This window comes from Eurypyga helias, unplaced genomic scaffold (assembly GCF_000690775.1).
Source record: "Eurypyga helias isolate BGI_N326 unplaced genomic scaffold, ASM69077v1 scaffold11897, whole genome shotgun sequence".
In the NCBI taxonomy this organism is placed as follows: domain Eukaryota; kingdom Metazoa; phylum Chordata; class Aves; order Eurypygiformes; family Eurypygidae; genus Eurypyga; species Eurypyga helias.
The window spans coordinates 1-17111 of record NW_010262364.1 but is presented as its reverse complement, the minus strand read 5'-3'; the positions used below and the strand labels follow the sequence as shown (position 1 = coordinate 17111).

Genomic DNA, 17111 nt, shown 5'->3' with positions numbered 1-17111 from the left:
CACGCACACCACACAGGGCTCACTGCAGCAGGCCAGGCTGGCCAACCCAGCTCCACAAACACGGAGGGGTGAATCATGCCTGTGCAATGTCAGGCTGCTCCAAAGCAAGCCCTGCAGTTATTCCCTTTATCTCACTCTTGGGTAAGAGCTTCCTGGAGTGAGAGTCAGGGAAGCAGCACCAGTAGCAGTGGAAACAAGCTGCAGCGGGGAGGATGCCTCCTCATGGTGCAGCAACTAAACACAGCATTTGGCACCTCTTCTGTGAAGCCAGTGAGGGAGCTGATCAGTTTAGGGCAGCACAGAAAGCTCAGTGCACTGACCTCACACCCAGTCATGGATGAAGGTGGGGCAGGGGGTGCAATTTAGGCTGTTTAATGAGACATTCAGACCATCAAAACATGCCCCTGATGGGGGGGGGGATCCAGTATTTGCTCAAAGCTCAACAAATGCCATCATCTCCCAGTGGAGTTTGTGTGGCTTCCTCAAACACCCGGAGCAGCCCCATCACTTGCATTCACCTGAAGATGGTGTCTGCCTCAGTTTTGGTGAAACGGTCCCTGGGGGAACCCAGCCATTTCAGACCCCAAGTAGGGTCCTCAGCCCAACAAGCGAAGAAGGGTGACAGAGCATTATCTCCCATAGAGGAGGGAGCTCTGTGAGGTAGCGTGGCATAGTCTGGCATGAAATGTCACTGGTGTTTATTGCCAGGTGTCCTAAAGCAAGAGGAACCCTCCCCAGTGAGCTTCCAGCAGAGGGGAAATGGATTTTCCACTACACTTTCTGCAGTCTCAGAGCTCATCCTCTGTCCCTCAAGGCTAGAGCAAAGGAAAGGCCCAACATGCTTCTGACATCTTGCTAAAGAAACCACTCACTGAAGCCAGGAGCTACGCTGCCACCGGTGGTTCCTGGTCCAAACAAGGGATTGGTGAGCCTTCAGAATTACTGACGTACATATCCTATACAGACTCTTTATTGAAAAGTAAAAAATATATGCACATACACAAAAAACAGCCTTAGGTTTGCTTGTACGTGTAGTACAGGGAAGGAGAGCTGCCCACAGGTTGTAAGCATCTGAAAACACGAGTAAAGGATGCTCTCGGCCACAGTGCAGTTTCTCAGAGGAGACTTGGCAGTTTTCCTCAGTCTTCCACACTTGTAACACATTTTAGTTCAGGCAGCCACTCGAGAGGTTGCTTGGCTTCCTTCATGAATCTAAGTAAGAACAAGCAAATTAGGTGCTGCAGACTAGATGATGGAGTATGTCAGGAGAGACAGCCCAGCTTCCTCTAAAGGAAGGCGTCTGCTGCCTGTGGAACCTTGGGGAACACATCCTGGTCAAAACTAGGTGGGAATAAAATACCAGCACAGATTTGCTCAGCAGCAGTCCTAGACCCATAGCCCTTCAAACACCAGTGATGTAGTGTTTTGGTGGCCGATGCCATCCAGAACTACTGTACTTTCACACAGGTTTGTAACCTACCAGTTTCACAGCCAGAATCACCAGGGCAATCTTCCAACATACTCTCACCATTTCCTGGTTGACCTGCTAGAACTGGCAAGTTCTTTCATAATTTCACAGTAAAGGAACAGCTCATCCTACTGCAGGACAAGGCTGCAGGATATACATTCAGCAGTCCTCAGTGATTAACTAATCTATTGAAAACTAATGATGATGGACAACTTGCTCTGCTTTTGCAGCTGATCACACTCAACCCACACTAACTTGGATGCTGAATCACCAGCCAGGCTAGTACTATAGCAAAGGCCTTCCATAAACCAAAACATCCACGTCGCTGGAAAACAAAAACCCAGAAAGGAAATGAGTCCAGACATGTTATCAAAGCACATTATTTTTGAAACTGAAAGTGATAACCACTTGTAGTGCAACAACAAGCCCAAGTTTCTTTTCCTGTATTTTGAAATGAACTATCAACTGCCATCTCTCAAAACAATTGTGCTTTCCTATCAAGTGCCTGTCTCCAGTCCCCAGACCACATAATACATCTGAGGAGGAGGAAGCACCTCTTTGGAGTTCCACAGATGGTTACTTCTTCGTTTAGTAACTTCTGTGACACAAAGAAATCACTCAAAAGCATCTTTATTTCAAAGTTTCCAGTTGCTAGATTTTGAAAGTCAGATTTATGTGACTCATTAATCCTACCCCTTAATAATCGATGATTAATCCTCATTAATCCCCCCACAAATAAGCAAAGTGCAGTGTGCTTACATTGCAACGATAGCTCCAAGCAAGAGAACATCACAGAGGCCATTATTTCCAATAGAAAAATGTGATTATAAAAAAAGTTTGCCAAGTATGGTCACTGAAATTTCAAAATAAACCTCTACATATAAAAATATACTGGCACTTTATGAAGGCACAACAGCAACTACCTCAGGCATCCAATCAACAAACTGCGGTACCAACCAGCATAGAAGAGTCCCCTCTCCCACGGCAGCTCGATAGAAGGAAAAAACCTATCAAGGAACACACAATAATTATCGTTACAGTAAACACGACCCCAACACTTCTCCTTCCAAACCCAGCACTGAAGCAGTGCTCTGTGAGCAGCTCAGTGCACATGCCCACAGACACCGAGCAACGGATGGGCCATGTCAAGCAATGATGCGTGGGATGATGTGTCACTGCTGCAAGGTGGAAAACCAACACGGGCTATTTTTCTGTGACAAAACCTGCCAGCAAGTGTGTTTTTTCTGTAATTATGTTTCTTCCGATTAGGAACAGGCAAGTTCAAAGATAGAGAGCACAAGCAGGTGAAAGGATTAGTGGACATGGTACAATCTCGAGGCACTGAGCACCCAGAGTGTGCCAGGGGGAGTGCGGGTGCAGGCAGCTCTCTTCACCCCCGCGATGCAGGTGGCCAGGGTCAGGCTGCAATCTTCATTTCTGGCAGTTTCACAGGTGGCCATCCCTGCCACTTATAGTATGACACCAGCTGCTTAGGCACTTCAGCCAGAACCATCTGGGAAAGAGCTTCCCGGGGAGCCTGCAAGGAGAATAGGGAGAATAAATCAGAAATACTGCAGAGAGAGGATTTACCAGCCCAGTGACAAACCCTCTTAGAGAATTCAGAGTGCAGCCCCCCACCTGTCACATCTCACTCCCTGTTTCAAAGGTTCTTTGCTGCAGTTTTAGGAGCACTTCCAGTCAGTCTCTGTGAGCACTGCTAATGAAAATCACTTGTCCCCACCCCATGCACTGCTCCCACAGCCTTTACACGGCCCTGATGTGGGTGGGAAACTGCCCCTGCCACTAGTAATTTCTCTTGGTCTGGGTTTTGATTTGACTCCAGTCTTCAACCCAATTCACTGTGCAACATGCATGAATGCTAGTGCCAACAGTGGAAGTAGGGAGGAGCTGGCAATGACAGGACTGCTGTCAACAGCAGGGAAGACTTATCTCTGCTTAAATCACTCACGGAACTCAACATGAGACCCTGACAATAAGATCTGTTCCTTCCCTAAACATCCCAGGAAAGAAAACCTCTCCTTTACTCCTTTAACTGTGCAACAGCCAAGAGACAGTATACTAAAATCAATGACAGAGTGAGAGCTCTGAGAAAAGCTGCAAGAGCACTGCAACAAGGCACACAGAGCAAAGAACTCTCACTGGGAACAAGCAGCTTGGACAGAGCATGCAGCTTGCTGCCTTGTCTAGATCCGTGCTCCTTTTTTAGATGCAGTAACTGCATATGTACCAGCACCAGGACTCTTCTGAAGGTAAAGACAACTTACACTTTTGAACTGTCGGAAAGGCACGAACTGGACAATGTCTCGTGCAGCTGGCTCTCCCGTCGGGGACTTCAGAACACCATTGTCTCCATCAAGGAACTCCATTGCTTTGAAATCAGCTTCACCAACTCCAACAATAATGATGGACATTGGCAGCTTAGAGGCATCAACAATCGCTTGCCTGGTTTGGTCCAGATCAGTGATCTCCCCATCTGTGATGATCAGCAAGATAAAATATTGCTGAAAAACATTAGAAAGCACCCAGTTAGGGAGTTCAACACCAAAGTTCATATAACAGAAGGCAAATGGAGCGATTTCTTACTCTAAGAAAGAAATCAGATGATGCTGTAGGTAACATAAACCCAGAACATTAAAGAAACTTATGTTTATTCCCATTTTTTTTGTACGCATAACACTTTCCATCGCGCACTTCAGATTTCCTCTGTACTAGAAAAGAGACAGAGGCTTAAATTCTATATATAAAGAACTACACCACCAACTGGCAGAAAGTATTAGAGATGAGCAAAGTACTACTAAACCAACAAAGCTGCATACACAATTCACTGACTGATGCTGCATTATTCCGCCATCTCAGAAAAGCTGAAGTTTAATATTTAGTATCCCTGGAGCATTAACTCCAATAGCCGCCTTTTGCAGTTACTGATGATTCCAATGACAAGTACTCAAAATCTCAAAATACAGCAGACAAATGTCATGACAAAAAGACACTCTAGAGATAACAAGAGGGAAAGAATACAGCAGCTTTGCTAGGAAGAAAAAATACCTCAAACCAAAGTATTTAAAATTCCCTTCCTTTTCCAGAGGCTAAGGTTTAGCACCTTGTTCTGAAATGAACCACCACTGTTTTATAGCACCTATGTACAGACTTAAAAATGAAAATAAAAAACGAGTCACAAACTGCAAATAAAAGAAAACTGAATTTCGAATTGCAAACTCCAGTTAACACAAGTGTTACTATGGTTGTGCTCCATTACTGACAGATTCTTTACTTCAATAGTTTTTCATCCAAAAGAAAAAGATATTTAACATGCAAAGTAAAATAAGAAGATTCCCACAAGTACTGGGAAGGCTAAAAAATACCCTCAGAAACGTAAGAAATATATCTCCCTAGACCAAGTACCTCACAGTGTGGCAAAAATTATTCGACATACACATAAACGTAAGTAGAACCAAAAATACTGACACAGTGAGGCCATAAAGCAGGTGCTGGTGTGTACCTCAACATTCCTTCCGACTGGCCTGTCAAAATGGAATCAGTTAAATCCGTCAGGAAATACAAGTCCTTCATCCTTAAGCACGAAGGACTGTGTTTAAAGAAATGGACTTGAATTTTACAGCAGCCATGGCCACACAAGCACACAAATGAGACATGCAACAACTGTAGGGTAGCATGGATGCTCTGCAATGCAATCAGCAGTGATTTAAACAGTCCGCAGACTCCTTTGTTAATCCAGCCCTCCAGATATCCTGATTCTGCATGTCACCATGGTGGGACAGGTAGTTGAGCCCTGTGATACTTTTCTCAGAGGCGGTCTTTGCGTATGTTCTTGAGCGCAAAATTGTTTGGAATAAAACATATAGTCCTACACATGATGGAGCTTGGCAAGAGAGGCTAGAGCCAGGCAACCACTGACAGAGTCCAACTGGTCTAAAAGCCAACACGGCACCCCATGTACTTCAATAGTAAGTACAACACCAGCAAACTGTGAAAAGGAGAAATAAATATCACTTGAGCAATGGAAATGAACATCAATGTCTACCAAGTGCAGGTTCCTATCAAGGTACCAAGAGAGTACCAAAAGCTTCTCTGCAAGCTGGCAGGAGAGGACCACACTTGGGATCCAAAGGAATAAGGACAACATCACTTTACTATTCCATTCTACCCCACCACGAACATGGAAAACAGACATATTGACCCAACACAGATCCACAGGAAAGGACATGCACTCACTGAAGCAGTTCTTTGTTGTGCCGAGTGCGCTGCAAACCGTGCCACGTGGTTTATAATAGGAGAGAAATTGGTTGGTCCATAGAGTCGGATCTGAGGAAGGATCTGGCGGTAAGCATCCACTACTCCTTGGATGCCTGTAACACAAGGAAGGCAGACTGCCACAAGAGCCTCACAACTTCTCCAGTAATTACTTTGTAAGCATAACTAAACAGTACGGCAAAAGGATAACAACTCTCACAGAGCCATGAACTCCTGAAGGACAAAGAAACAGCAGGATAACAGCAAATATACAAAGCACAGGGTGGAAACCAGTGAGCATCTGCAGAGATACAATTTGCAGATTTCTTCCCCATTCTACATTCTTCACATTACTCTCTGTGCCTCTAACATCACAAAGCTCATGGAAGTTGCAGGAAAAATAATCCAGTGCAGGCACACCAATGACCGTGTTCTTTATACCTTGTCATCCAATTTGTCTTGTTTAATTACTTACAGTCTAATTAGATAACAAGGTCAGCAGCTGTCTGGAACAGTAACTTCTACTTTTCCTTGTGTGAAAGTTAGACAACGAACCCTGATTCAGGAATCAAATGTTTCTGCAACAGAAGTGGCAATCCCTAAGGTTTTTCCCATGCAAGCTTTACTCAGGTTAAGTAAACAAAACTTTCGGAAGTCAGATTTTAAATGGTGCATATTCTTCTGTGGATCCATCTAAATTGCCCTGGCTTGTGTCAATGTAGCTTCATTTGCCACAGCTGCTTGCTTTACCACACTCAAAACTGCATGGTGGGCAACCCTCAAAACTACTGCACGGGGAGCCTTGAAGGGCAAAGACACAGATCCCAGTGCAGCAGACGATGCTGAACTGACTGAGGAAATGCTTTGATTTTAACGCTGAATCTCAGATTCTATTTTTTGTTGGCCTTCGACCAGGGAGAAAAACTGAACTGAATTAAAACTGTTTGTTCAAGAACAATTCTGTGTCACTACACCCTAAAAGGTCATAATCCTGCTCACAGAGTGGCCATTAAAAACAGCTGAAACCACCACCACTAAAGATGGCTATAGAGAAAATACGCTTTTAAGACAACCCCTTAAACGGTAACATTCCGACACATACACATGGCTGACGAAGTAACCATACTCTCCAACAGCTGCAGCAGATGGCTGCTCTGGAAGCATGGCTATCACAGACACACCACTGACCTGAATCCACCGACACCCGTACCGTACCAGAAGTAACCGCACACGAGTCTGCATCAAGACGTATCCGTTCTTGTCGGCATCCAGGTGAGAGTAAATCTAGTTCGCTGCATGTCTTAGTGATGCATCTGGTTTTCACCAGTTATGAATAAAACACACCACTTCAAGCATCTGCCCCTCTCGGTGAAATATGTATTAATATAAGAGGTGTCCTCACCTTGACAATAAGGGTTGCTGGGGTTGAAGTTCAAAGCAAACTCATGAGATACCTAGGAAAAGGGACATTACAAACAGTTAGGGAATGCAGACATGGACAGAGCAACTGCCCGCCCAGCGTTGTGAAGGTCCTACCTGCCAGCTAGGAGGAACCTGAGCTCCAAACCCAAATGCAGGAAACAGCTTGTCCCTGGAGAGGAAGGGCAACAGCAAGAAATGAGAAAGAGCAATTCTTTAATAACTCACTGGTTTGTAACCAGAAAGCCACTGGAGGCAAAGGTTGAATTCCTGCCACAAGGAATGGGTACACCATCTAGCTCCCCGTGGCCCGCTACCAGTTACTCAAAGGTTGCAGACTTGGCCTTGACAGTTTCGGAACTTCTTTCAATGCAGCACCCTACAGTACTCTCAGGAGATTTGAAAGCAGCAAGAGAAAAGCCAACCCAACCACAGCCTGGCTAAGAGACAGAGCTGACATGTTCCATTGAATCAAACAGGGCACTCATGTTTGAAATGCACCATCAGCAAGAAGGGATCAGTGACCAGGTAAAGCAGCATTACAGAGTAACCCAGGGCCATGAAAGGGCAGACCTGGAGGGACAAACCAAGCAAACATGCCAAGTTACAAAGGGCTGCCACTGCCCTTCCTGGCAGTGACAGAAGCACGAAGAAGCAACAGCAGCTCCTGAAGAGATCTCCCAAGGAAAGGTAGAACCTCAGTCATTCAAATGCTACAGATTTGGAACAAGCCATCAGCCTTAATCACTGACACACACTCTGACACATTGTTGATGTGGTGGCTAGATCAGTTAAGATCATTACATACGTGTCATAATCCTGGACTACACTTCCCACACTCCAGATGGCAATCAGGTACTCATTTATCCCATCTGGGCTGATGTAGTGAAGAGAATCTGGTGACTTGGGCTCTCTGTTGGAAGCAGTGAAGTCTACACCCACCTAATCAGTCAAGACGATGACAGCAAGTCACTGATGTGTCACCATAAGTAAACTGGAAGAACTAACCATACCCGGAAACAGAGGGTGAAGCCAGGCCCACACAGCTCCCTTCCTCCCGAGCACAGGGGCAGCCCTATACAGAGACAAGCAAACAAGCCTGCGTACCTTTACCCACTGGGGTGCATGCATGTTTAAGAAGTAGTAATCCTTTCCACTGACAGACTGAACTTCAAAAGAAGTTTAAGAAACCCTAGTTCCATTAAAGTTGCTACTTGATCAGAGAAAGTGAAAATATAGTATCGTTTCACAGAGTCCGAGAATGGTTTGGGTTGGAAGGGACCTTAAAGATCATTCAGTTCCAAACTGGCCAGGGACACCTTCCACTAGACCAGGTTGCTCCAAGCCTCATCCAGCCTGGCCTTGAACACTTCCAGGGATGGGGCATCCACACCTTCTCTGGGCAACCTGTCCCAGTGCCGCACCATCCTCTCCAGTAAGAACTTCTTCCTGATATCTAATCTAAACCTCCCCACTTGCCGGTGCTCCAGCCCTGTGAGCATCTTTGTGGCCTCCTCCAGACTCGCTCCAACCGGTCAATACCCTTCTTATGCTGGGGGCCCCAAAGCTGGACACAGCACTGCAGGTGGGGTCTCGGGGGTTTTTTGCAGTCTTCATCACTGCAAATTCACACTGCATTTGCAGTCATTCACACTGCAAATAAAAGTACTAATCACAACTTCATTGCTCTTGCCCTGTCATCTACCGGGATGTGCAGTGGGGAAGCAACTCACTGTGAAGTTAATCTGGCAGCCTCCCATGACGTAGTCCAGAAACGAATATTCTGTCTCAATCTAGAGGAACAGACAAACAGCATTACACCTCCTCCCTGTAAGAGGAGATTTCATTACAATAAAAACATAAAAAAGCCAAAACCCCAAAATCCTCCTACCTTGCATGATTTTATCCTAATAATACCAGAGTTTTTGTAGCTCTTTTTCTTTTGTTTTTTCTCAGGATGAATGCATTCAAATTCCACCTAAGAAAGCAAACATGCAAGGAACAAGTTCCTAAATATCTGCATTTATAGCAGGACAAATTACTGAAACAGAATGGTGTCAGACACCCCAAAATTTCAGAGTTGCTCAAACATCTAGCAGAATTCTGAAACTTGATTTCAAAAAGGATTGCAACTACTTAGGCTGCTGTCTGGTGAGTTAAATGGGATGCTTCTGCTACCAGTACTGGGCAAAACACCTCAGGAAAGTCTCTTTCCTCAACAACATAACTGTTATTCTGTATGCAATCATGGGACAACATCATTGCATCAGAGAGAAAAAAGTCAATCACAAATATGAGCATTTCTCCTGATGTAATAGGGTTCTTTTTCAGTTAAGGGAAGGGAATACACTCAGAAGAAAAGGAGGCAAGATCTCAGGATGAGGGAAACAAAAAATTGCCTAGGGCGCAGGTTCCCAAGAGCCATGTTTCAATCTTTTGTTTCATTCACATTAGTTCTGACTTCACATGGGCTAGGGAAAAAGGCAAGAATCTTCGACCAGCCTTAGGATTATACCCACAGAAATCAAGCTGGCTGGCAACTGCAAACAGTCCTAGGCTACGTCATGTTCTCACTGTAGACAACAGAGAGAAACTGGCACCACCAGCAAGTGATCCAACTTACTCTAAACTGGATGCCCAAGACAAGGCAAGAAGAGTGCCCCTTGGGATGCACTGCTTCTCTCTGTTAGCTAGAAAGGCGATCAGAGTGCTCATGAGGGTGACCAAACGTTACCTGAGACAAGTCCTACCTCTGGACTTGTTTGTTGAAGCACGGACAAACCCTTTTATTTCCACTTGACTCCACAGACACAAAAGCAAGCTGAACTGCTGGGAAAAGTGGCTGGCAGCCAGCAGACAACAGGCCCAAGGATGTCTTAAGGAATAGGTAACATACCCAAGGAAAACAGAGCAGTATAATTCCCATACCATGTTTTATTCTTTCCAAATGGTGGCTTAGTAATACAAAGATATGGACAGGAAAAAATCACTTTTGGAAGCAATAACTAAAAAGATATCTGAGATCAATATTAAAAAGGGTTTGTGAAAGACAGAATTACAGACTGAGCAGGGGAATGAGAAAGCTCACCTGAGAGCCATCACCTGCCTTCTGCAGCTGAGTCAGGTTAGTTTCAAAAGTGCCTATCAAGTCATGCGACCCATCGTTGTCATGATCTGCACACTGCACCTGAAAGGGAAGAGAGAACAAGCAGTGGTAAGCGTACTGCACTATGGAGAACAGCAGCTGCTCACCACGTGATCTGCTGCTTCCAATGGCTTTGCAGCCGTGCTACTGACCTCTCCTATCACATCTGAACTGATGGTGTCATCCATATCACTAACTGAAACCTGATGAGACATCCGTGAAATCTCAAAAAGGGACATCCAACTGCTCATCCATATAAGGACACACAGTGGAAGTTTTAATCAAGCTTTCCTCAGTTTAAACATGTGTGTAAAAAAAAACAACAAAACACCCTACCAAAAAAACCCACACTCACACACGAGACCACCGTCAAAACCTCAGTATTTCACAGCCCAGATGTTCAAATGCGAGATCATTCAGGACAATATATGCAACGGGGGTAATAGGAAGAAGCAACTCAAAGTTCATTATCTGAGCACTTTCTAAATACACTCTTTTCTTCTGCCCAGCAATAGCAGACTTACAAAGAAACAGCAATTTCCACAGAGCATCTAAGCCTTTTTCTGCATCTAATACCAATCAAGTTATAAGTACTTAATAACCAGTCATATTTAAATTGGCATGAAAGCTTCAAAACTAGATAATGCAAAAGAGCAATGCATTTAAAAATAAAAATATGCTAATAGCCATGGCTTTGAGCAAACACAGTACGATGTATATTGTCAACAGCTCCCCACAAAATCAATTACGAGGAGCATTTACAACATGCACAATACACACGACTGCAGCACACATGTAATTCCAAAACCACTCAATCAAGAAACAGTTTTGTGAACAGCTGCTTCCTCCCCCTGCAGAAGTTCCCGTGATACACAGTAAAAAGGTGAGATCTGTCTTCAGCAATCAAGAAACCGATGTTACTCCAGTATAAACCAGTGACAGCATTCTCCTCAGGATGAAGGGACAAGATGAACCCATGGGTAACACCTTGATACGGATGTAAAGTTCAATGGCTAGACAGCTGAATTTCAGACAGGATTCTTTTAGGAGTACTCTGATCCACTAAGGAGCCTCCCCTGGTATGAGTGGGAAACCTGCACAAAGAGCTATGGCATAATCTAGCCCCCCTCAGTGGGAAACACCATGCCATCCTTCTTAACAGGACAGCAAAACCACATTGGAGACTGTGCCCCCCTTCTCACCCACTATCCTTCCCAACCCACCACTTCCACTCCTCTCCTGCACACTCCACCACGAAGCAACTCCCACACTCCTGCCTGAACTCCATTCTGCATCTCTCCACGATTCAGATGTTTAAACACCCAAAAGCAACTGGATTCTGCCAGGGAGGCTGGTGAAGGAGGCCCTCATGCAGCAGCCAGGGTGACTTCTGGCACAGGGTCTCCTCCACACCAAAACACCTGCAGAGAATTCAGCAGCTGCTGCCCCCATGCATGTCCTCCTCCCTCCCCCTGGCTCCTGCTACCCCTCTCAGCCACACGAATAAAATTGTATTTAGGACCAGTTTCATTGATACAGCTTAAAACAAAGCGCTCTGCAAGGGTTTTCTAAAACTAGCCAAGGTTCACTGTATGCAGCCCAAAGTGTGGTGCTGCTGCAAACAAAATCCTGGCAGCAATACTGCAGCATGCTGTATAGTTATTTACTGATGAATTGTTCTACACAAATGAACTATCAATACCCATTATGTGCCTTGGAATACAGTTAGCAGGTAAAGGGCCGCTTTCATCTACAGCAGGAACTTTCAAAATTCACAGAAAATGGATTTGCCTTTATGTATGCACCATCACATACATGGACTGGCAGTTTTAATCTCAATACCAACACCCACAACTTCCACATTTGCTATTTCCATTTAAATAACTATGAAGGAGAGACACTACTTTCATTTGCCCCTATTTTTAAAAGAAACTGTCAAGAACATAAGATTGTGTCACAAATTTGAGCTGTTCTTCACACAGAAAAAGAACATCACAATGAAGAAACAATTACCAAAATATTAGGTAGCATCATTAATTTGATCAACAGATTTATGTTCACACACACAAACCAGTTGGCAAAGCTGATGTTTAGGGGACACATCAAAACAGCTGTTTCCAGTATAAGGAGTTCTCCCTTCACTGACTACCATTATTACACATGTAATTGTTCCTACATATATTTCTGGAAGCCTCAAAGAAAAGGTTCAGAGCAGCAAATACCAGATTAAAAAAAAAAACCACCAGTGCACTGCTATATTCTTTAGTGTTGCTAGTGAAACTCCTGCCATTCATCCTGGATTCCCCTTTCTGACTTCCCTAACCTGTTAAATACAAGAACAGCACGATCCTTTTTCACAGCTCTGTTGTGAGCCTTAACGGACTACTTGCACATGTGTGGTGGTTTAACCTCGGCTAGCAATCAAGTCCCCGCAGCCGCTCTCGCCTCCTCCTGTGGAGGAGAGTCAGAGGAAAAGTCAAGGAAGCTCCTGGTTTGAGACAAGAACTATTTAATAATTGAATATAAATGAGTATTAAAGTGATAACAATAATATTAACAATACTACTAACAACATGTAATGAAAATAAAACATATGCTACAACTGCTCACTACCCGCCGACCAATACACAGCCGGGTCCCAAGCAGCGAGACTCAGAGCCTGAGTGCCCAAGAGCGAATGCAGCAGAGTCTGAGCAAGCCCCACAGATAAGAGCACAACCAAGAAAAGCCAACAGACCCACCAACTCACTAATGAACGCACGAACAAGCGAGCTAACCAAACAAGCTCTCCCCTCTGGCTGATACACTGAGCATGCTGTGCTATGTAATTAGATACGCCTTTGGTTAGTTTGGGCTAGCTGTCCAACCTGTGTGTCCCCAGACACTGCTTGTAATGACGCAGTTGGGAACACACCTGCAGTATCAAAAGCTGAAAAAGTCCTTGAATTAGTGCAAGCACTCCTTAGCACCAACTAAAAAACCCCTCATCAGTACTATTCCCGGGGCAAATCTAAAACAGCCTCACACCAGCCACTGTGAAGAAAATTAACTCTGTCCTGACTAAAAACAGCATAATCTATTTCCAGGTTAATATTCTCTAATTCTTTGGATGTGCCATGCTGCAAAAATAAAAACATTAGCATGCATGCTTTTTTCTAAACCTTTCAGATCAAGCTTCCAGCATGAGATTTCTTCAGAGAGGCAGGAAAATTCTGCAAACGGAAAATGTTTAGGAGTTGGATAAGTAGAGAGAGACTAACACAGAACTTTCTATGGATTCAAATGCCTTTACATTATCAATGCATTGCTTAGAACAGAAATTAACAAATTAAGTTGCTAGCAGATTTTCTTTTGTAGAAACTTATTATAAGATGTAATAGTTCTGCTACTACCTCCGTAAGTCAGGACCAAAGAGAATTAGTCATCAGGTACAAGACCAGAAGGAGTTGCAGTTCTGACTCAAAACCAAATTTATAGTCGGCGCAGAGTGAAAAAGCGTTGGGACAAGCCTGCCACCCTCATGAACGGATGACTGACAGGTGCATTAACTTGCCTGCTGTGTCAGTATCCTAAGGCACTCAAACATGAGCTTCTCCATTAAGTCAGGAACAGTGCTGAAAAGCCACAATTTAAAGGGGGGAAAAATATACACCCAAAAACCTACAAACAACCAACCAACCTCCCTTCCCCCCTCCCCAAACACCAGAACCTAACCTGAAACCCTGCCAACAGTAAAAAAAAAAATCAGTTATAATTCTTCTTATGACTTATCATTAGAAAGTGTGTCACTTCTGCATTTCCCTATTTCTCAACAACTTAACAGACACATAATCACTTACCTGCCACACTACTATTCTAGAAAGACAAACTAAAAATTTAAATGATTAGACAACCTGATAACTCACAGTTAACATCAAAAAAGATTAGATTACTTACAATAACAAACAGAATTTTTGAAGGCTGTACCTTGATAGGTTTATTAAAATCTCCACCGCAGAATGTTTGCAAGGGAACACTGAACTTCCTCCAGCATGGATTTAAGTTGTTCTTAATCACCTTAAAAAAATTACAGCACAATGTCATGTGAGGGATGTGGTGTGCAAGTCACTAAGAAACATAACATGAGGGTTCCAACAGCCTCAGCCAGTCAGACCCTGACGTGCACGGACAGCCAAGCAACAGCTCTCTAAGAAATAAAAGCTTGAACTTCAGGGTGAAATTAAATTTTAGATCCAAGTCAACCTAACAGCTTATCACCACTGAAAAGGAGAAGAGTACTACCACTCTTCTCACCTGGTACGTGGCTGGATTCTTCAGTGAGCCAGCGTAATCCAGTCCCCAGGCAGAAAATAAACGATTTGCCAGGTCAGTGAGCAGAATCCCTCTTTTAGGATAAGGGACAACTTTCACTGCAGAACTGGTGCAAAGCATGACCAGGAGTGGGACTCCCACTTTCTGTAGGAGTAAGCTGTCCTATCAAGTCAAGAAAAGCATCAGTGTAGAAATACTACCTCTGATCTGTACATCAGCTGCCAAGTTCCAGTATCACTCTGCTTGTAAAACTCCAAAAATGGATCCGATTTACCCAAGAAATCCTGCAAAGGACACAAAAAAAAGAACCAACAGAGGTAATCAGCATCCTGTATTTTACTCACATGAGAGGGGAGCTGACTAATCAGTACAGAGTACTCAAAAGCACAAAGTCATGGAAACTATAAATTTCTTTTATTCTACTTTTCTCTTTTGAACTGCTTCACTTTCTAAGTCATCAGAATATATCAGCTCTGATTTCAAGACCTCCTCCTCAGACCATTTTTGTCGCTATAAATCACATCATTTTGCTGACTGAGCAGTGAGGTCACTAAATCCCTGGGCTGGCTTTTTTGGCTGTACCAACAGGAGGCAGTGCACCTAAATTGCCACCTTTTCTTCCTCAATAACATTACAGAAAGCTCAGTTCACAGCTACAATATTCAAAGGAGACAATTATGCAATTGCACTGCATTAATAAACAATGTATAATCATATATATGTATGTATTCATATATTAATATTCCAAAGCCAAAATAATTCCTCAAAACCTAAACCTGGCAGTTGAGTTTCTGGTTTGACATTGTGGTTTTCAACATGGAATTATGTCTCCAGTTTACTTCACTGTAAGTAACGAAACACAGATAGACTTTTTTTCATGCATATATTACCCAGCCTAGTTGAATGAATGCAAATATAGAGAGATTCCTGGCCAAAAGACACTAACTGTAGATACTGCAGAAGCGTGCATTCTGCTTTTGAAAAATCAATACCTTTTTGTCCAAGTTTCGGGCTTCAATTTCCAAGTACACAACCCTGGTATCTTTAATCTCCTCTGCTGAAATCTGTGCCACACACACACACAAAAAAAAAAAAATTAAACCAGAAACCCCAGAGGGTTTTGCTCCTATCTTCTCTCTGAAAGAAACTGTAGTTACAAATACCTTTTTCCTGCACATGTATCATTTGAAGAGAAACTGACAGAAAATCAGAAATTTTACTTTGTCCCAGACAACATATGAAAGAATGAGAAACCATTTTTTCAACACAAAAAACCTTAAGTACCGTGATAGTGCCCTTTCCTGCTGGCTTTCCCTGCTTCAGTTCCAGCGGTCGGGTGAACACCGAGCTGGACACTACCTGAGGTTAAAAGACAAATAATGTAAATCTCAAGTTAGACAAAAAGCAAAGAATTACACTTCAGGAGCAAAATTTTTAAACTCTCCTAAAAAGATCTGAAGGGATTTAAATGTGTTTCCAACAGTGAGAGCCGTAACAGTTTGTGCTCCTGAATGGCTAAAGAGTCAGAAAATTATCTTCCCTCACTAACCACAAAACAGTACCCACTAACGTGTCTCCAAACTTAACTTTAGCCTCCTATTTTTGCTACCCCCAAGACACATTTTCATCACAATCAGACAAGAAGCTGTTAAAAATCAGAAGACTTTATCAAGTCTTTCTTCAGTAAGATGAATCCCCCTTTTCTTCTCCCAGCTAGCTATACAAACCCCTCCTCAGGAAATGAATACAGAATCTCAAAGAGCCTTATTCCCTGAAATTTACTGCCTGATGGGATCACTTTGTGCAAAGGACACTCCATTGGAGCTCTCCAAGCACCATGCCTTCCTTACTCCCAGACTGCCTTTAGTGCTACAAGCATGTCCTAAATTAAGCAATTAATTGTAAACCACATGTATTTCTAACCTTCACTTTGTGACTGACACAGGGATTTTTCTAACCACGTTCAACAGTAATGCAACCTGTTCAACAAGATGTTTTCAAAGGTGAATGTGCTAAAGCCTTTGATAAAGCAGGCTTTCACCCCATGTTTCATAATCAACCCAGTACTTGCTGCTCTTCATAGATCACTCAACACGCCCCTGAGCATACCTGTCCCAGTGTGCACTCGATGCCTCCAAGATAGTCATCGTCGTTTAAATCAAAGGACTTGTTATCTATATCATACACGCCGAATTTCAACTTCTGCACTTTCTCAAAGTAGTAGTCCACAACCAGTTTCTTGGAGAATTCAGGGTTTTGGCAGTTCTTGATCCTCTCTGTGCGATCTAGCTGCACAAACACGGGAGCAAAGCTGCTGACAATAAAAAGAACCACAATTCCTCCCAGACAGCTTTTCACCGGCAGCCCCAGGCCCCTGGGCCGCTCAAAGCCAGGCACCAGCTGGGCTGGGCACCCCGGCGCACCGCTGCCCATAGCTCGCCACGCAAGGCCGCTGCCTCGGGCGGCGAACGCTGCCGTGCCGGCCAGTTCCGAGAG

General features: G+C 43.8%; 1 protein-coding gene across 1 annotated transcript; it reads right to left on the bottom strand.

Annotated features, from left to right (window-relative positions):
• Positions 1–2719: 2719 nt before the first annotated feature.
• On the bottom strand, positions 2720–17048 carry LOC104503779 (copine-1-like). The gene is made up of 14 exons (XM_010155703.1): positions 16725–17048; positions 15900–15974; positions 15608–15679; positions 14816–14899; positions 14271–14360; positions 10248–10346; positions 9051–9137; positions 8893–8952; positions 7968–8101; positions 7277–7331; positions 7143–7194; positions 5723–5856; positions 3754–3990; positions 2720–3005 (listed from the first exon to the last, which is right to left on the bottom strand). Exons 1-14 carry the CDS (start codon positions 17046–17048, stop codon positions 2886–2888), a joined length of 1623 nt encoding a protein of 540 aa, XP_010154005.1. The 3' UTR covers positions 2720–2885.
• Between the last annotated feature and the right edge of the window lie 63 nt (positions 17049–17111).

Coding starts and splice junctions, on each gene's coding strand:
- LOC104503779 (XM_010155703.1), bottom strand. CDS start 17,048: ATGGGCAGCGGTGCGCCGGGGTGCCCAGCCCAGCTGGTGCCTGGCTTT. Junction 7,332..7,967: donor GTAGTCCAGGATTATGACAC/GTATGTAATGAT, acceptor CTTCCTCTCCAG/GGACAAGCTGTTTCCTGCAT. Junction 5,857..7,142: donor CAGCAACCCTTATTGTCAAG/GTGAGGACACCT, acceptor CTTGTGTTACAG/GCATCCAAGGAGTAGTGGAT.